At 37.6% G+C, this 21,767-nt stretch overlaps 1 protein-coding gene across 1 annotated transcript in view; it reads right to left on the bottom strand.

Moving 5' to 3' along the window:
* Positions 1-21,421, bottom strand: part of LOC134205582 (uncharacterized) — a 53,114-nt gene extending 31,693 nt beyond the window's left edge. Inside the window, exon 1 of the mRNA XM_062680948.1 lies at positions 20,632-21,421. Coding sequence (XP_062536932.1) covers positions 20,632-20,643 — 12 coding nt within the window. The 5' untranslated portion in view covers positions 20,644-21,421. The remainder of the gene's footprint in view (positions 1-20,631) is intronic.
* Between the last annotated feature and the right edge of the window lie 346 nt (positions 21,422-21,767).

Genomic DNA, 21,767 nt, shown 5'->3' with positions numbered 1-21,767 from the left:
GTGGCGCGCCGATGCAAAAATGTCCGCCACCAACCCAGCGGCGTGACGCAGTGGCGCTAACCTATAACGGTGGTCATCACCAGTTTCACAGTAGCAGAGCAATCAGTGGAGAATGTTGAAAGCCTCAATATCTTCGTAGCTTAATGGCGTCAAAAACAAGGGCTACCTTTGTAATGATCCAATCACGGCTCAGACAGTCCGATTGGTTATTTTCCCAAACCAATCAGAAATCACTCAATGTTAATCATACCACACCAATCAGAGTCGTTCGCGCTAGGTACAAACGATCTGCTATCCCCGCGCAAGTATAAAAGTAGGGACAAACCACGCACAGATTGTCAGTAATTTTCTAACAGTTGGACGGTTAGGACCTCTAAGCAGAGCAAGCTCCCTATCCCATCCCAAAGCCAACCGGCGAGCAACGGAGCAAAGCCCCACCGAGGAAGACATCATTGCCAGACCGACGACTGCGAGAGGCACGAGGTCGAATACCCAGTCACGGTTTGACTGCCCATCCATCCAGTCGCTTGGCACTATCCCGGTGCGAGGGCTCGGTTGCAGAATATAAGCTGTTCAAAAGCCAGCTCCAGCTGTTTCGTCTGGTAAATCGCCTCGCAATACACAATGCGAAGCTGCATTTTTTCAACGCAAATAAAATTATTTTCTAAAGAGTTAATATCCCCTCCTGTCGTTGATAGGTTTCTCTGCAACGCCAATAGTCCAACCAAACAAGAGTTAATTAGTCCAACCGAACAAGAGTGATTAGTAAAGCTAGAAGTGTGTGATTTCCAGTGAAAAACCGATGTAAGCAAGAATTTTCTTGCCATATTGAGTCATGAAAGTGATTGTGTGCTCATCCATCCGCCACAGCACCCACAACGGTGGTCGGTTTTAGTCGGAGTCCACGTGCAATTCATCAGCGGTTCCCAACCATCGACGTGGGACTTGGCTTGGCTGAAAAAGAAGATAAGTGAAGAAAATGTGTGCACACTACTGACATTTTTGTAACTGCGCGTGTGTTGAAGTTAGTGTTAAGCAGAATTAGCTCACAATTTACGGCCGTTTAGAAATTAAATTGTAATGGACTTGCTAGTGAGCAATAGATTGTGTTAACGTATTTGATTGGTTTTTTTTTTGATTCAATAAAATCGTAATGAATTTTAGTCGCGTCGCTGATTGGCTCCCATGATTTTTCTGTGCGTTCCCACGACTTGCCACAGAGCTTAAACCGGGCAAACTTTTGTAACGTGAAGTTTTGCATCAAGCATTAGCTTGATTGGCGCTTAAGTGAAACTTTGAACAACGGAGTCATCTGAATTCGCGGCTCGCCTTGTTGATTGGAAATTTATTAGTGGTCCACCAGGGAAGGAACGTTACACCTTTCCAAGTTCAAGAAATATTTGGAGAAACAGACAGATAAGTGAACGCATCAAAAACCGAATTTTCAACTCTAACGTGAGATCTGGACGCTAGCAAAACATGGTATGTATCAGTGGAGAATACACAACGGCGACAAATGTTCATTGACAGATGCCTTCGGAATATAAATCGTGCCTCACAACTGGATCTTAAGGTGATTATAGAATGAAGCCAGAAATCGGCCATTTTGTAAACCACGTGCTTTTCCAATATTGTTTTCAAGAGCACGAGATGAAAGAACCATAACGTGTATGGGGCTGAAATAATGGTAGATCTTTTGCTTAGTTCTGCTGAACAATCATAATTTGAGTTTCGGCACTGTACGAAAACTATTACGCCAGATTTGGGGTTTTGGAAATGTATGTAGATAAGCGTGTGGTGAATTTGAAATTCACCACGGGCTTCATTCTATAATCACCTTAAACAACGTGCTGCATCGTCGTTGTCACCAGAGGCCGATTGCAAATAAATTTGGGAACGAAAGTGGGGCTGGGTCGGCAACACCTTACGTAGGGGCGGAAACGAAATCAAAGCATTAGAACACAGCGTGACATCGTATCAGTGCAAGTCCCGGAGGCTCATGGCAACGCAGCCTCTATAAAGAAATAAAACAAGTCTACCGAAATCTAAGAGGAGATCATTCAAGTCGGCACTTTGCACCACCGGGGGTGTACAGGACCCCCCTACTTAATTTTATCTTTTCATTTTTTGACGTAAACTACGTCTAAGGGGAAGACTCGGATACAGGGTGACAAATGAAAATTTCCAAATTCGAGACCGTCACGAAATCATGTAAGATTTTGAACTTTAATAGCGCCTTTATCTTCCGATGGATTTTTGAGATTTATATATCAATCGACTCGGAAATTATCTACCAATTTGTCAATTATATTGAAACTTTTGGTTATGAACGTTAAAACAGGGTATTGGATCATTTTGGCAGCACCCTCTTTTCTTGCCGCAAGAGTCTCGTTTCGGCCGTCGCCGTTCAGTGCGGTTGGCTTTTGGACTCTGCTTTTTGTGCGGTGTTTCGCACAAAAAGTAGAACAATGGAACCGGACCAGTGACCGCGGTCGAAACAAATGTAACCAAAATGCCTAATGTAGTGCATGGTGTATAAAAAGTGATGCAGATAGGGGCATGTTTGTGCAGGCATGAGACGATCAATTCTAGACCAACATTTGAAAAGGGCGTAACAGCCAAAATTTATTCCTTCTGATTCTTTGTCCACATATATAGCTTTATATGTGGACGAAGAATCAGAAGGAATAAATTTTGGCTGTTACGCCCTTTTCAAATGTTGGTCTAGAATTGTTATCAATGCCGATGCCCTTGCTAGTAATGCAATCATCGCAATGCAATTGCACAAACATGTTTATATTAAAACACGACTTTGGAAAAATGATGAGCATTTTTTTTACAAACTGAAAACTAATAAGGCCGTTACACATATTTATTAAAAATTATGGTCTCCGCAAAGTCAAGGGGGAGGGGGTTCTATTGAATCGAGCGGCGTAAAAATTTGAATGCAGAGGTTTTTGGGGCCGAGGAAGGTTCTTAAGATGGTTCAAGACCCCTCTACTCTTTGAAACCTGGCTCCTATACAAATGAAACACCAATTTCATCATAATTCTAGATCAAGCAAATGGAACCAAATCTGGCGTGTGGAGGTTTTGGATAGGGAAGATATGTTTCTGTGATGGTTTGCAACACCTCCCCCTTCTGGAAAGAGGGGCTCCCATACAAATGAACCAAAAATTTCTGCATAACTCGAGAACTAATCAGTGAATAAATCAATTTTAAGCGAAGCAAAGTTCGTCGGCTACGCTAGTAAAAAAAAATTAAAATGAAAAAAAAAATCAAAAAAACTCCTCGGATTTGTTAAAGAATGTTTTGAAATTTCTCAAAATTTACCGGTAAATTTTTTTGTTGCCCTAAGATCGTTATTGTGGGTGCAATCATGCGGTACTTATTGTACACGACAAAAGCTTCGGAACGCATACATTCTTGAAACGGGCTATATGAGTTACAATAGAGCTGTCACCTTCTTGCTCCCTGATTCAAAAGTCTTGCAATGATATTAATAAAATGGTTGCACGAAGATTTTGTCCATAGTGACACTCAGTGTTGGTAGAATCATACTCAAATCTGAATCATCGAGGTTTTATGCACGAGCTAACTCGCCTGTGATTCTGTAGGGGGAGCATCGCGCTTGAGTTTCTCGACCAGAATCGCATCGCTTCGCTCACTCACCGAAAAACGATTTCGTTCTAAAAATCGTCAAAACGCAATCGAGGCGTATGTTTTGTTTATATATGCATTTATTAGCCATTGTTTTAGACGAAAAACAGTTAATTTAATGCATTCAACAATGAAGAACACGTAAATATCATGCAATGATGCAAATTGCGATTCGAATCATGAGCAAATCTCTGGGCCATGATTCTGATGGGATTTGATTCACGCATGGTTTGAATCGCCGATGAGATTTGAGATTTCGAGATTTTACCAACACTGGCGACACTGCCAGACAGTGGGAGTTAGATTGTAATAACACACACACACCCTCTTTTCCCGTCCGCAACGTTTACTACTCGCGCGCATCACAACCAAATTAATTGGGGTTTGGTACATGATTGACATTTTATGATTTCTAGTGATGCACGAAAAACAAGACATGCCTATGATTGGAATGTTTCTGAATAATAAATGTTGCAAACGAAAAAGAGGATGCTCCCCTAGGGCTTCTTCTATTGAAATATTTCATCAAATGCTTCAAAACCCAAATGTAGGCAATTCGGATCCAAGAAAGGCATCATTACCACTGAGGAATAAATTTGGGTTTTCATAGTAAATTTTTCAAACAATTGTTGTATCCAACAATTTTCATATCTTAAGATACGCTAGTTTTGTTCGAAACCAGTGACAAAAGTAATCAAATGAATTTTCTAAAAATATTAATGCATGATGGCACTACAATCCTCAATGAACAAAACTGTCTTACGTAGTTTACGTTAGGCGGTTGTGTCTTGTACATAACCCTTCTGATTTTTCACATTCACTATTGTTCGGCCAAACGACATTTTTGGGCATATGACCTGTCTAGCCAATCGACATTTCTGCCGTATGACCTGTTTGGTCAAATGGCCTTGTCCACCAAACCACCATTTTCGACCAAATGTCATATTCTCTCAAACGACTTTCTCGGCCGAATGACCTGTTCGTCCAAATGGCATTTTCCACCGTACGATCCTTTCGGCACATTAGAATCGATGACAAAAAACGAAAGCACGGAGATCAAAGTGTGCTACGTACAAAAGTTGACGTAAAATTTTTCTCGTCCTGTTTTTTCTTGCTCCATGGAATTTTGATTTCTTTTTGATTCAACTATGTATGACTGGACAATGTATTCTGGAGAAGAAAAGTTTTAAGTTGAGATACCAACCAATGGATCTTTGGTAACCACATCCTGAAGACGATGCGGTTGAAAATGGGGTAAGCTGAAAGTTGCCGTGACGCAGCATATGAAGCACGACCACGTACAGCGGATGATCACATTGAGCAACGCCGGAGTCTCAACGCATTTCTTTTCGGCACGCGGAAGGGTGGCGGAAAATACTGGTATTCGTAAGTTCAAGCTGAATTTGGTAAGTTTCCATGATTTTTTTTTTTTTTGACCCTAAAAAAAACTTGATCCTTTCGCGAATTTCAATTTTCTGTGGCAGGCACATTGAATACGTTTTGTCGAGTAAGATCAGTTTTAAACATCCTGAATCTTGGCTTGCAAAGCTTATTGTATATATTATAAACATTATGTTGTATGTATATATTAATTATATTCATCTTGATTATTCTATTCGTTATATTCATTTAATTAATTAAAATCATTTTACACCTTATCAACATTACACCGATTCTTTTTCACACGGGGGATGCGTTCCGTGTAAAAAAAGTTTTTAGTTCAAAATTTGAAAATTCGTGTAAAAAAAGTTTTATGATTTCTCGACGAATCATGCAAAATGGAGCAAGTTTGCAAATATTTTGTATGGGATGAGATCCGTGTAAAAACAGAATCGGGTGTATATTAATTTATTACAATGCCAATAAGCCGATGTTCTTCTTGATCGATATGTCTAACATTAGATATCATATAGTTTATTTCTTCATCCATCTATCTACAAGCTGATCATTATCACATTATGTATATATTTAATTATACATTAAATTTCTAAATTTTAATTATATTTATCATACATCTTACATTCAATGATTTACAGCTCTTGAACACATTTCATATTATAAAAATACTATGTTACACTAAATTTATTAACAATTTAAAAAAAAAAGTCCTTCAATTATAACGAATTGTATTGTTATTCTTTTGGATTAAACTGTTGAAAGAGTTATTTTTTTTCTTATTGGGGTATTTTTTATAATCGATTTTTTGTCAAGAAATTACCTGTCATGAGGTAATTTCTCGAAATTGAGCATCTGTAGGCGTAGGAGCAAAAACCTTTCAGTTATGTAGGGAGGTACCAAATGTATTAAAAAAAAAAAGGTTTCCAGTTCTACTTTCGAGAGAACTCTCATTAGGTTACTTTCGACTCTGCCGTTTGTTTTTTCAATGAATAAATTCGGCCGAACCAACTTAACAGTTGAGTGTGAATAGTGATAAAGTGAAAAGTGAAAAACAAAATAGTGTTTTGTTCAGGAAAAAAGCTTATTGAAAGTGTCCTAAGTGTCATGTGTGTCCAAATTAGTGAACCTGAACATGAGTTTCATCAAGAACATGGGAAGCAACAAAGGACAATCAGCGATATGGACAATGAAATTGGTGAACTCGTTTCTGTTTTTAATTACTTATTACTTTTTCTTTTGATTTTTAACCTCAAGAACATTTGAATAAATTACTGCTGTAGGCATATAATTATTCATTGTTTCCCACGCAGAGATATGTCTGAAGGGTTTTCCGTAGTCTTTTGCCGTTTTATGTCATGCAACACATTCTATGTTATTCGTACATTTGAATTTTGTCGATCTTTTTTTCTGCATAGATCTTTTTAGATCTGTGAATAACTTTTCTCGAACAAAATCGATTTTGTGGATTAAAATAAATTTGACATTTTGTATTCGAGTTTTACCAAGATCTCTCGATCTTACAGCTGTAGGGGAAGACTTCATTTCATTTTCAATTTGTGTCGGGTCTCACAATAAGTTTGAAGCAATAGGTTGATCCGATGTTTCGATGGAGTAATTTCCAAATACAACTAATTTTGATTCAACCAAATTACAGACTCTTATTGGCTTTCCTCAATATTCCTATTTTCTCATTGTTAAGTTACATATTGGTTTTCGCTTATTACTAAGGGCATATATTAATATGAGTACATAATTTCAATTGGGATCGCATAAGGGAAGGGAAAATTAATATATTTTATATTCTTTCTCGTTTCAGTGAGCGAACGAGTGCGCTTAAACCTAGGCTAATTACCTGAGCGGCACAAGTCAGACTAAAATGGTTGCAGCAACTTGATAGTGACCAATTCTAGTCGCATATCTGTTGCAGTAATCTATGGGACATGTGCTACTTGGGTGGCCAGGGCAAGTTTAATAGCTTCGCCCCATCCCAGGACAATTAACAATGGAGTGACAAAAATTTCTTAGCATGGTCACTCCCAACGTCTGTTTAAACGCATTATATCATTTGCTTATGATGATATTCCTAAACTATATTCCCTACCAACCATCCAACTCCTTGACATCTATGAGGGCGTCGGTGAGTCGCTGGCCTCTCGTTAAGTAGATGTCATATCATCATTTCCTTCCCTTCCTTAGTAACAGAGAAGATGGGCGTGGCCGGCAATGGTAGCTTTCATGGTTTATCATTTTTGACCCCCAATTGGGTTGCTGTCAAATCCCAAATAGTAATCCATAAGCAGTTGGGATAAGAAAGTTAAAGAAAATACATGACAGCTATCAGTATGCAATCTACGAAATACTCTGTTACAACGCAACGCAACGCAACGCAACGCAATTAGAATCGATGACAAAAAACGAAAGCACAGTAGCTCGGCGGGAGAAAAGGTCAAAATTATATTTTGAAAATTCAATAGGATTTGAACTAAATGAACGGGAGTCAAAGAATTATCTGTGATATAAAAAGTATGGGGAAACTTTCCCATTTCCATCTCAATCATTGGCGTAAATAAGGGGGGCCAGGGAGGGCCTGGCCCTCCCCAGAACCACTTGTGCCCCCCCAGAAAATTTATAAATTGAATTACAAAATAGTAAACTTTTATATATAACAAATATATTTCCTTATTCCGCATTGCATCACATGTCTTCTTTGATAAATTTTTCAGCAAGGTATCAAACTTGTCGTTGCAAAATGTCAAGTCCATAGATTTGTCTGATTTTTATTGCCAATCACTTCCTTTGCCAACAATTAATTAAGTGCAAAACGTGATAACATCCTATTTTATTAATTAAACCAAGTTGAAAAAAAAGGTTGTTTGAGAAAATACATATACATTGTTTTGACATCCAACTACGGTTAGAAACGGTTAAACCCTAAAAATTATAATTATAATTATTATTATAAAACAAATTGACAAAAAGTTCACAGAATCCCAGAAAAAAATATTGCAAAGAAACACAGAAAATATGATAGATTATAAACATTAGGATTTTTTAATTAGTTTTTTTACTTGGTAGGCTCAACCGTGTATGACGCTTTGCGGAGCCGTAATTCTTTAGTACGAAAATATTAAGATTATTAAACTCTCACAATGATTGAGATTGCATTGAATTGTTTATGGACCCCACAATATCAACAAATCATCTTCGTTTCTACCTTTATTAAGTGAGGGATTTTCCTGGACTTTTCAACTCACCGTCTCACCATGTAATTTTTTTTATCAGAATATGTTTTTTATTTATAAGGAGCATGATGTCGCAAAGTGATATCGGAATATCATACAATTATCAAAAAATTGGGAAAAAAGTACGGCCCCTGTATTTAAACGTTTTCGAATCATACAAACGTAAATAAAGAGATCCAAAAACTGCAAAGCTGATTCAGAAATTAGAAAATTGGAAACCAGACCAGACACATATTGACTATATCACATCATTACTAGAAATCATTTTATTGTTTCGCGTATTGAGTGATGCTAACAACAAGACAAATGGGCAGCAAAGGCATCAAGAAATCCTTGGCAGTCCATGCTTGTACTGCTCTATATCGCCTTAGAATATTATCCCTCACCAGCTAGGGTTATGCCCCCCCCCTAAACCGGGACTCTAGTTACGCCTTTGATCTCAATGAACATATATTTATCTCATCGCACCAAATTCGTCACTTCTTTTGCCAATATGCGTGACTTATACCACCTTCGGTTTTATGCGAATGAGCAACCGCACACTTTATATATGGACTTTATATATCAAGCGAAAGGTTCTACTTCCTGCTCCTTAGAACAGCTGTAAAAACCACAATAATTTTTATTATAATCATCAAAATTGATTAATCCATAATAGGAACGCATGCGCCAGTTGTGGCACTATTCTTAATTTTGGTTCCTTATTTGGCAAATCCCATTGTTTTCTTAGGGGATTTGCCAAATTGGGACCACTAGTGCGACAACTGGTGCAAAGGACATCAAAAATTAAGCAAAATCAATTTTTACAATAATTGCTTGTTTTGGAGGAGATCAAAGGTTTTATCGTATCATATGAATATGCTTTATCGATATGAGCTTGGTTTACGGTGATTTGATTGGCCATTTGGCATATAAAGCACTAGTGCGACAACTGGTGCTATAGCCACAACTGGTACATCCATCCTATCTAACATGATTAAAATTTGATTTATGTAAACATTTTCAATGCTAAGTGCTGTGGCTAATTCTTCTAAAAGGTGCTTAGATTTTCTTCCAAAACCCACCAGGTTACAGAGTGTAAGAAGAGAAGGCGCAAAACACTTATTTTGAGAACGGATTCTATATAACAATAACTCAATATCGTTCGGCAGAGGTTCCCTACCCTGAACCGCAGTCAATAAATCAACCTTGAAAATAGAAATCGTTGTCGTGTTTGCAACATGCCAGGGCATCGATTTCATTGTTTATGCTACCTCACGAGCAGCTGCCGGTGGAGAACCATCGACACATCCAGGTCACCAATTGGATGCACATAATTGACCGGGGAGCATGATCCCGACATTTTCACGCGGTTGTTGGTGGCTTTGATCGCGGACCGACTGACTGGTCGTCGACGGCCAACCAGAAGAGTTTCATTTCTCAAGAGATACTTCAATAGTACGCTCGTCTGATCTTAGATGGATAGGGCAACAGAAAATGCATCGCAAGGAATGCAATGATTCAAATCGTGCCTTCAATGAATGATAAACAATGGGATCGACGATGATTTATCGCCACTGCTTCAGTTACGTTCAATGAATGAATGCATGGTTAGATGATACCAGGAGTGAAAACCAGGTTAAGTTGCCAATTGAAAGTGAGAGCGAAGTACCCTTAACGCGGTGGCCGATACAATGGTATTTGAACGAAATAGGAAGGTGCTTATTTGTTTAAAATCTCTTTTAGGTTATTCAAGTACGCTCAACGATGGTTGACTTCGACTTTTATGGTTTTTCGATAGTGCATAGTGCGAAAGATCTTTTTGACATTTGGCAGCAATAAGGGTATGCAGTAAGGGTAATAAATTCATTTTTCATAGTTCGGCACCAACATTTTAGAAGGACGAAACTGCAATTGTAAACAAGAGCTTCTCACATCTCTGGTAAGCTAATTTGTGCTCACCCAGGCGACCCACTTAATGAAAGAGTGGATTTGCTGTTTCCATCAGTGGTGTTGGATTGTGCAGGTGCTCAATTTAACCCATCAGCGACGTGGAAAGCTCTTGATTACAAAATAAGTTTAGCCCTTTCGTAATGTTGGTGCTGAATTCTGGACAGATAGATTTTTGAGCTACATTTATCAAGTACTTCTACAATAATAAACTGTTAGGTTTCTAGTAGGTCAAAAATCCTCCGGATCAGGCTTCGAACATACAGCATAGCCTTCTTGTAGCCGCACACCTTACCGCTAAGCAGCGGATGGTCTCAATGTACGTTAATGTTATCCATATCTAATTTTATTTTATGCAAGTCCTAGATACATGGGTTTTATCCATAAATTTTCTATTGCTTGGCAAATACATTAAACCTTGATTGTCAAGTGTCGAAAATGATCCATCATAAATTAGAAGACGACATATGTTTCGATATGTAGGCATGCACAGCAGAACTAATATCGAATAAAACAACTTATCGTAACACACCTTTCAACGCAAAACTGAGTGAACTTTCGATCGTACGCGGAGAGGTGCACCATAACTCATTGAGTCGTAACTGGGTGGACTTGATTTATTCTTTTGTAATAATCACTCACTCGCTAACAGAATGTTGGGTTCAGACAACAACGCTTAGGGTAGTTAAACAGTCTTCGCTTTTATATCCACAGTAAGTGAACCTGAGGCCTACCGATACGCTCGTTATGTTGATGTCTGAAAAGTGTCTACCAGCCCCAGCACTAACTTCATGTTTTACCTGGAGAATCTATTAACATTCGACTGGTAAATGAACGATTCGCTAGCTTGGACGATTTTTTCGTCATCTCATTGCATGCTCGATTCATATTATAAACAGTATTTTTCCTACCACACAGTTTTGTTGCTTTCATTTCGTCTTGGTGGTGGCTTATTTGAAACATCCGTTTGGATAGTTTTCTTTTGCTGGTTTACGGACTAGATCGAGCGTGACTATAAAGGCGACATCGACGTCCATCGGTTACTAAGCGCGGGAGTAATGTAGTGCAAGTAGCGGATCCAAATGCTATGGGTAATAATTGACTTTCCACATGTCAATATTTTAAATTATAATATCGCTCCTCCTAGTAATGGTTTAGTCGAATTTTTCAGTCCGCATGCAATTTCGTTTCTTTATCTCGATAATTAGAATTGTGTTCTGGATTTGTTTTTTATATCCATATAGGAAAAAAATAAAGGCTACTAAGCGTATTTTGGGCAATAACAAAAACTTATAAGTTTCGTGGCCGTGTGGTTAGCGACATCAATCGTCTAGACGTATGGGCTATGGATGTGGGTTCGATTACCGCCCCGATAAGGAGGAAACTTTTCGTAATCGAAGAATAAGTCCGCAAACTTGAGCAAAAATTAGTTCGTTTTTTCTCCTTCAATTGTTGTAACAAGTTTCTCTAGGAGGTCATGCGGAAATTTCGACAACATTTTTAGTGGAAATTTTTTGACAGTTTCGATGGAATATCAGCAAATATCTCCACAAATATATGAGAAAATTCCTCGGATAAATTCCTGCAGAAATTCATCATTCGGGCACAGATTTATTACAGCGATTAATCCTCCGGGAATTCCTCGCGGAAATTTTCCTCCAACTCCAACTGCAGCAGGTGCTGCAGAAATCGCTCCTAAATTGTCTGCGGAAATTCTTCCGAGAACATCTGTGGAAATTCCTTAGGGAATTCTTCCAAAAGTTCCCCTGGGAAATTATGCGGAAATTTATTTGGAAAATGTTGGTTCCCTTCATGAATTCTTGCGGAAATCGCTTTGAAAATTCTTAGAAATTGATTGAGGATTTTTACAGAAATTCCTATGATCTTCGCTAAAACCGGATAACCTTCATGAAATTCTTTTTTTCTGCCTTGAACAACATTCTTGCAGATTTTTACAGTCACACCGCTCCAAGATATTCCGCGGATTTTTTTTTTTCAAAAAAATCTATGTGATTTTTCGGATTTTAAATGCTGCAGAAATCCTCTTTATGTTGTGGAAATTTATTTACATGGAATTTTTGCATAGGGGCCTTGTGGAAATTTCTTCAGGAGCACAGCAAATAATTTTGAAAATTCAACGACGTGTACAATTGCAGCTTATTCCATAAAAAAAAATAACATTCGATATTCAATTAAATTTGATTTAATTTTACAAGCAAGCACCGTTTAAATTTATTTCGATTTGAAAGAATAGATCGATTGAATGTTACGTTTATTTGCATGCTCCAAATATGTGCATGAAAATACATTTAAAATCACAACATATTTTTATCTGTGATGTTTCTTCATTTTCTGTTTGGACTTAATCCTGTAAAAATACCATCCGGAGCAGTTCTCCCGAAAGTCACGATTTTTTTTCAAGATATCAATTTTGTATTTTTTTATTTCCCTGAAATTTTGCATGTACATCCATTATGGCCATTGGTTTGTCATTTTGACTCTAGTATAACTTTTCACAAGGACCTATACAAAAAAAATCGAACACTTAAAAAAAAAATTAACTGGAAAACGGCTTGTTCGATCGTTTTGATGTCTTCGGCAAAGTCAATGGGGTTAAAATGAATAAAATTGAAAAAAAAATGTACAAACATTGAAAAAAAACTCTCAAAAAAGAGTTTTTCATCAATAAACTAGTTTGTTACACTCAACTAAGTACTTTTGTCAAATCCACAATATCTTTTTGTCATATCAACAATTATGTTAATGTAGTTAATTTTACAAACAAGCTTGTTGAAAATTACGAAGTTTTTCGTATTTTGTATTCAAATTTCACAGTGTACTGTGCATTTTCAGAATTAAGTCGTGTGCTGTGAAAAGTCGGATCTCGAGTCTGAGTTTATTCATTAGATTCATATTTAATTTTATTTATAAATATCAGTTGGATATCAGCTGCATTCAACGGTAAGTATTTCAAATAATAGTAAATACGAACAGAAATGCTAGACATTATGATTTTTTTAGATAATTATGGATAACTTTTGCTAAGCAAAAAATCCGATGGTGTTTTTTGAGAAAAATCATCCTTTACGATAAACGTCAAACTACCTAAACATATGGTTGAAACAACAAGCAGTTTTATTGACTTAACAAAATTGATAGTTGATTGGACTATCATTTCGTTAAATGACGATAAATGACGATTGTTAAATCAACAAAAATATCGTGTTGAATTCAACAAAAATGTTTGTAAGCCCTCAGATGGCAATCATGTTTGTCGGAATTGACCCAATATTTTGTTAAATAAACAAACAATTTTTCTGCATGTATGCATTATTTTACACCATGGAGAAATGATGCGATAAAAAATGTTTTTTTTTAAACAAGTTGGTTTGTATTGTTTTTATGTTTTGATCAATTCGATTTTATGGAAGTACGTGGATTTTCCAAAAGGTGAACGATATTTTTTTTTAAGTGCAACCGTTTCTGAGATACAACAGTTTGCAGATAAAACAAAGCGATTTTTTTATTTTCCGTCTTTTTCGAATCTATTTGACATGGGATCAAATTTTACTGCTATTGTCTAAATTCTTTGACTAAAATGTTAGTATCGGAGCAGTGGTTACTCATTCGCATGATACATGTAAGGTTATAGCGTGGAAGAGTCGTTTGGCCGAAACCCATTCGGCAGAAAGCCATTTGGCCGAATGCCATTGGGCCGAAAGTTGTTTGGCCGAATATACCATTTTGTTAAGAAAATTATTTTGAGCTTTTTAGTGGAATGTCTTCACTTTAAATATAAGACGAGTTTAGTTAACTTCCATTTCACCATTTAATTAGGTTTGATAGATACGTATTTCGACCTTACTAATGAGGTCGAAATACGTATCTGTCAAGGTAAAATTAAGTGGTGGAATTAAATGAGATTGTACAAACTCGTCTTATGACAAGCGAATATACCATTTGGCCGAACAGACCATTAGGCCGGAAGTCATTTGGCCGAAAGGGTCATTTGGCCGAAAGGGCCATTTGTCCGAAAGGGTCGTTTGACCGAAAGGGTCGTTTGGCCGAAAGGGTCATTAGGCCGAAAGGGTCTTTTGGCCGCAAGGGTCTTTTGGCCAAAAGGTTCATTTGGCCGAAAGGGTCATTGGGCCGAAAGGGTCATTTAACGAATGGGTCATTTGGCTGAAAGAGTTGTTTGGCCGAAAGGGCCATTTGACCGAAATAGTCATTTGGCCAAAATGGTCATTTGGCCGGATAGGTCATTTGGCCGAATAGGTCATTTGAAAAGTGAGAAATAAGAAGTAAGAAGAAAGACATCTCAATTCTCATTCCTCATTTCTCACTTCTCACTGTGAAAAAATAGGAGCGCAAAGTGACGTCTCACTAATCACTTCGCACAACTTACTTTTTACAGCGAGATAGACAATAAATATCGACGATTTCAGCCAAATTTGTTTATATGTTAAATTGATTCGAAAACCATTTGAAAAAGAACGGAAATAAAAAAAATATCGATGTATTTTATTATTAACTGTTGTATCTCAGAGAAGACAGAACTTATAAAAAAATATCGTATATCTTTTCCATTGGAAAATTGACGTACTTTCGTAAAACCGAAATAATAAAAACGTAAAAATAGTATTTCATCAGTTTGAAAAAAAAAAGAACTAATTTAAAATAAATTCTAACTTTTTAGTCCATCATTTCTCCATTATGACCCATAGTGCAAAATAGTGAATATATTATCTGCTACAACATATCAAAAAATAAAAAGTATTCAGAAATTCTTTTTTGAGAAAATCGGTTTCTAAGTTTTATGTTTGAACAATTTATTTCGCATTATATTTTTTCAATATAGGCCCATTGATTCCCTAAAGCTTTGCCGAATACATCAAAACGATTGGACAAGCCTTTTTTGAGTTATATATTTTTGAAAGTGTTCAAAGTGTTTTTTGCTTAGGCCCTTGTCAAAAATTACAATAGAGTCAAAATGGCTAACCAGTGCTGTAAATTAAGTTTTTTGGTCATACAGAATGGATATGCAAAACTTTAGGGGAATCAAAAAAAAACAAATATTAATCGTTCTGCGATTTCACAGAGAATTGCTTATCAGAGTTGTCATAAATGGTGAAGGGTCGTTTGGCCGAAACCCATTCGGCCGAAAGCCATTTGGCCGAATGCCACTAGCCCTAACAGGCCATTAGGACGAAACCCAACTGGCCGAAAGTCATTTGGTCGAAAGAGTCATTTGGTCGAAAGAGTCGTTTGGCCGAAAGGGTCGTTTGGCCGAAAGCATCATTTGGCTGAAAGAGTAATTTGGCCGAAAGGGTCACTAGGCCGAAAGGTCATTACGCCGAAAGGGTCATTTGGCCGAATAGGTTATTTGGCCGAAAAGGTCATTTGGCCAAAAGGGTCATTTGGTCGAAAGGGTCATTTGGTCGAAAGGGTCATTTGGCCGAAAGGGTCGTTGAACCTTAGGCCGAATAGGTCATTTGAAAAGTGAAAAATTATGAATGAGAAGAAAGGCGTCTCACTTCTCACTCTTTATTTTTCACTTTTCACTGTAAAATGTGAGAAGCGCGGAATGAGTAGTGAGACGTCTCACTAGCCACCTCACACTACTCACTTTTTCAGAAAATTTATTTATTTATTTATTTATTTTATTTCTCACTTCATGCTGTAAAAAGTGAGTAGTGCGAAGTGAGGAGAAACGTCTCACTTCTCACTTCTCACTGTAAAAAGTGAGTAATGCAAAGTGAGTAGTGAGACGTCTCACTACTCATTCCACGCTTCTCACTTTTTAGAGTGAGATGAGAAAAATGAAGTGTGAGAAGTGAGACGCCTTTTTTCTCATTCCTAATTTCTCACTTTTCAAATGACCTATTCAGCCAAGTAACCCTTTCGGCCTAATGACTCTCTCGACCTAATGACCCTTTCGGCCAAATTACCTTTTCGTACAAATAACCCTTTCAGCCAAACGACTCTTTCGGCCAAATGACCCTTACGGCCAAATGACTCTTTTGGCCAAACAACGCTTTCGGCCATATGACCCTTTCGGCCAAACGACCCTTTCGGCCAAACGACCTTTTCGGCCAAATGGCCCTTTCGGCCGTATGACCCTTTAGGCAAAATGACCCGTTCGGCCAAACGACCCTTTCGGCCAAATGACCCTTACGGCCAATTGACTCTTTTGGTCAAACAATGCTTTCGGCCTAGTGGCATTCGGCCAAATGGCTTTCGGTCGAATGGGTTTCGGCCAAACGACCCTTCCCCATCAAAAATATATATCGCAAAAAATTCTCCAGATATAAATTTTGAGAATCATCTTCTATTTTTTTTCATTTGCATCAAATCGAAGAACATTTTTGTGTTTTCACTTATTGTATAAACCCTTATTCGTTCTAGATGAATGCTATGAAAGCAATATAAAATGTTCCAACACTATAAAAGAATTCCTGACGAAAATACTTTTGAAAAAAGATATGATTCATCATGCTATTCAATCAACTTACTATTCTATTAGCATTACTATTACTTACTATTCTATTAGCATTAGCATTACAAGTACAAGTCGAGTCAAGTACTAGACATTGAAGACGACCTTACTGTTGAGGTCGAAATACGTATCCGTCGAAGGTACAATAAAGCAGTGGATTTAAATGGAATAGAACAAACTCGTCTTACGACAAGTAATCCTACGCCTTTGCTCTCGATGCTACTGGAGACTCCAAATAATTAATCTGAAACTGACAAATATCTCGGAGTTACAAAGAAATCGACAAGATGAAAATGGTTGTTCATGTCCTTCAAAAGACATGTTTTGTGCGCGTCATGTTTCAAATTGAATTAAAAATGACAACAAGCAGCGTCCCTCTCCTTACAACATTTCTCGCCTAACTTTTCAAAAGGACCTAAGCAACATTTTTTTCATGAATTAATTTGAGTACTGCAATCAAAAGTTTTCATGTTGTTCTGTTGATTGCGCTATTCAAATTAATTCATGAAAAAAATGTTACTTAGGACCTTTCGAAAAGTTAAGCGAGATTTGTTTAAAGAATGCTCAAAGTGTAATGCATGCCATTCAACAAGGGCTTGGACATATCCGGAAAATAATGATAATATCCTTCAAGCGTAGTTTTTATTCTCAACAACATTTGCTAACTAAAATAAAGCCAATTTTGATAGACATAAAACTAATTTTCAAATAAACGTCCTTAGATCTAGCATTTTATTTATTAAATTTTTACCTAAAGCTAAATCCGCGCCAAATCCGTGCGAAATTCGAAACATCGTTATCTAAATCCGCGAAAAACGGTGAAATCCACGAAAATTGCGAAATATGCGTAGTCGTAACAACCCTGTTAAGATATCATAGAAATAGGATCAGGTCTCTTCACATTTTAAGGTTGCATGCGCTGTTGAATTCCACAAAAAATATTCATGAATACACAGCATGTCGGAAAATATGCGTATTTTTTGCGTATCAATTTTTGAAGGCACGCCAAAAAATCAATTGTGTATCTAGGGGAACGGTTCGGCTCTTCATCTCATAGCTCTCATTTCCATCCTATCAAAAACAAAGCAATGAAAAGGAACTTGATTTGTTTTTTTATTTTTGTGATTTTTTTTCAGTGTGAGCACGCATGTTAGCAAAAAGATGCGACAAGTTCGGTGCTGTATTTCTCTGTATTGCGATGAGATGAATATATGTTCAGTGAGATGAAAAATGGAACAGTTCCCCTATAACAACAACAATTTACAAACTGTCACATATCAGTAAAGTTAAATTATATATTGCTTAGAGAGTCTGTGCGAAAACCGCGTAAGTTTATTCATTTTTGGCAGTGATACATCGGAAATTAGAAAAGGGGATCAAGTCTCCCTAGTCTCCTTTTCTACTAAGTATCCCTCACTACGAAGTTTACGTAAAGGCTATATGACTACTCCAAAACCAAACTTTTGAAAGGTTTGGAGACCCAGTGTTATATACCAGCTTGATGAATTGAGGTGATGTCTGTTATGTGTACAAAATTCTTTGAATTGGAAGGAGAATCCTGTCGAAAGGGTCCAACGCAGTTTTGTTCGTTTTGCCCTCAGGCGATTGCCGTGGGATAATCCTTTCAGGTTACCGCACTACGAAGAGCGATGCCAACTGATTCGACTCGAAACCCTTCGACAACGACGTGGAGATTTGCAGAGGGTTTTGCATTTGACATTATAAACAACCACGTGGACTGCCCTGAGCTCTTGCAGCAAGTTAACTTTTATGTCCCAGCCCGTCGCTCCCGCCAACGTCAGCTCTTCCAGTCTGTCCGACACTCCACAATGTTTGGGCAAAACCACCTGCTGGAACGTTGCTTCAACCTCCTCAACGACATTGATTGGTTCGATTTTAATTGTAGCAGAACGATATTCAAAACTAGATTAAGGCAAATTTTAAGTTAGCATATAAGTTTTAAACCAGTCTGTACAGTTAACACTGAAGATGAAGATAAATAAATAAATAAATAAAATGTCAATTGTTTGATATTCAAAATTGTCCAGATTGGTCTAAGGGATCAGAAGTTATAGCCAAAATGCTATTTTTAGGCGTAAAACACGCTAAAAGCACTCATTAATATTTTTCAGGCACGAACCATCACCACTAGGTGAATTAATCAGGTTTTTTTTTCAAAAAGTATTGAATGGGTTACTATCGCAAAATCAGCCAAATTTTCGTAATTTTTTTTTTTTAAAACTCCAAATTGAGTCTTACACTGAAAAACATCAATGCAATAAAATAAGTCGATTTGCAAAAAAAAAACACCTTTTTTGATTTTTCATATTGTCTAGAGATAGGAAATTGTGTTGCCAAACAACCATTCATGTTTTTTTTTTCTTTATTATTGAGGTTTTCAGCCCTGGGTTGGTTCACCTCAGATCGTTCATGTATCGCAAGCTGCACATTCTTAAGGAGAAATAGTTTTTCTAACAAAAACTTTTTCTTGCCCAAATTGCATTTTTAATTGTCGAGGTCTTACCTATTCAATTATTTTTATACCAACGTTCATTTTATCGACTGTTTGGTGTTTTGCGGGATTTGGTTTGGCGGGCAGTCATTAAATATAGAGGAAAACATAAATTTTCTATTTTCCGACGTTTCGGCGGAATGTATTTTGCCTTCTTCTAGGGATCATAGATAACTGTTTTTTTTTGTCATTGGTAGTTTAAATCATAACAACAAATATAAACAAATAGTGACGACTTTCCGAAGTGATTAAAATATTACAAATCTTAACGTGATGCGAAGGACAAAATTGGGACAAGTTAGTTTTTTGTCATTTGCAGTTAGATTTAAACAATAAATGACAAAAAAACAGTTATCTATGATCCCTAGAAGAAGGCAAAATACATTGCGCCGAAACGTCGGAAAATAGAAAATTTCTGTTCCCCTCTAATTTAATGACTGCACGCCAAACCAAATCCCGCAATTTTATACCAACATTTTACTGATTTTGCAGTAATCATGCATACAATACTTTTTTGTAGCATTTGTCATTTTTCAGCATAAGCATAAGATAAGCCCTTTTCAAAAGATAGTGTAGATTAATCAAGTATGCAAAGTGGCTTTTTGTGACAAAGTCTACGCGTCCAGATAGTTTTATTGAAATTGCAAATAGCGCAAAATTCTTCATAATAATAAAATAATTCTAGTTGATTTCATCGCCAACTGATTTCAAAAGGAATTGTGCTATAGGGAATCGTACATGACACCAATGCACCTTTCGTTTTATGAAAATAAGACTAAAAATCGTTAGATATCTATGAAAAGGAGAGATGTGCTTTCAATTCATGGAGGCGAAGCTCTACATTTCCCTGGAGGTGATGCTCTAACCCACCCACCATTCCATATTTACGCTAATACAATGAAATGCAATATCTGACAACGTACCGGAAATATGACTTCGCGAGGATAATCCATTCTTTTCCAATGCATGCAGTAGATATTAAGCATATGAATGGCTACAAATTGCTGTAGTAATGATGGAAAGTAGGAATACTTATGGTATGTTCCTAAATTTATGATAGGATCCATCTCAATTATATTGGTCAATCGTCACACAGTTACATTTAATTGACATTTAGTTAAAGTCTGTTTTCCCAATCATGGGTAACCATCCTGTTTTTACTCTACAGTGTAGCTTTTGTCTCAAAACTTAGTTGAATCAGAATAGAGTGAACTGAACACACTCACGGCATGCGGAAACAAGTGCAGAAAAGCAAGATCCTCCACTTCTTGTAGCCCCTCAAACAGTTACCTGTTCAACAAAATGCTCCCACATGTCGCGATCCAATCAATCTTGGAACCCGATCATTCAAATCCGGCTTCGTGTTCCTATCATTAGCCTAGCAGTCAGCTTACCTTGATAGTCATGGTTTTGCAAAACTTCCAATCTCTGCTGCCACCAACCGGCTGATCTCCTTTATTTCTCGCAGAAACTGCGCACAGCAGAACGAAAGAACTTTATGGAGTCGCTTGCACACACCGCTCAATTTATCTGGATCAATCAACTCAGCGCCCACCACTCTAGCCGCGATATTTAGCAACTACTAATGGGCGTTAGAACGGGACCAACACCTTTGCCAAGTTCACATTCGCTGCTCAGTGGACCGCTCACTAGTTAATACACTTTTTTTTTATTGGCGGCAGAATCAACTTCAACCGGTTCTAAGGTTCAAGCGCAACCTGAATGGACCAAGTCGCGTTGATAACAATAATAATAACCGTGAGACTTTCAAATGTCTATCACATGCACTTTACGCGTGGTGAGAAATTCTTAAATTGCATCACTTTATTCCGATGCTGTGATGTGTGTTGATTGCGTCGATTTGGGCACGCGGCGGCTAGAACTAATTGGATTCAAGTGTGCGTTGTCCGATCACCTGGTGCGTCGAGGTGTACTCTTGCTCGGCAGCCAGTCTTTTGTTGGTTTTCCAAGAAACGCTTAAACTTCACTAATCACACAGCGAGCCGCGGCTCCACACGTTCGCTATACGATATTGATAAATGAACCGAATCAACACTGCAACGAACTGTTCACTGAAAACTCGCCTCAGTCAATCACTTAGCACTTTTCAGAGCCACTCTCTCACCAGGGCTGCCGGTCGCCACGCACGGTTTGTGTTTACTCCAGCAAGGTAAGTCTACAAATGGGGATACAGAATGACTGTTTACCTTCTTTTATAATAAGTAATTTACCTCTGCGGGTATCTGCTTCACAGAGTCGTGAATGTTTCGCGCGCGCCCGCCCGGGTGAGAGTTTTGACCGTGGAGACTGAGAGTAGAGAGGTTCGCGTATGCACCGCCGTGGAAACGGGAGATCTGTGCTTTTATCTAGGGGTCTTTTATGGGATTATAGGATTAAGGATTGTTTACGGGATTAAGCTCGTAGGGGGCGAGAAAGTCGAACTTTGATCTATTTAAATCAGACTGAGTTTTCTCCATGAGTCACATAGGCTAATATTGCAATAAGTTAATGACGACGTGCAACAAAGATT

The sequence above is a fragment of the Armigeres subalbatus genome, chromosome 1, assembly GCF_024139115.2.
Source record: "Armigeres subalbatus isolate Guangzhou_Male chromosome 1, GZ_Asu_2, whole genome shotgun sequence".
Lineage (NCBI taxonomy): Eukaryota > Metazoa > Arthropoda > Insecta > Diptera > Culicidae > Armigeres > Armigeres subalbatus.
Note: the sequence above shows the minus strand (reverse complement) of the source record. Positions and strands in the feature narration are given on the sequence as shown.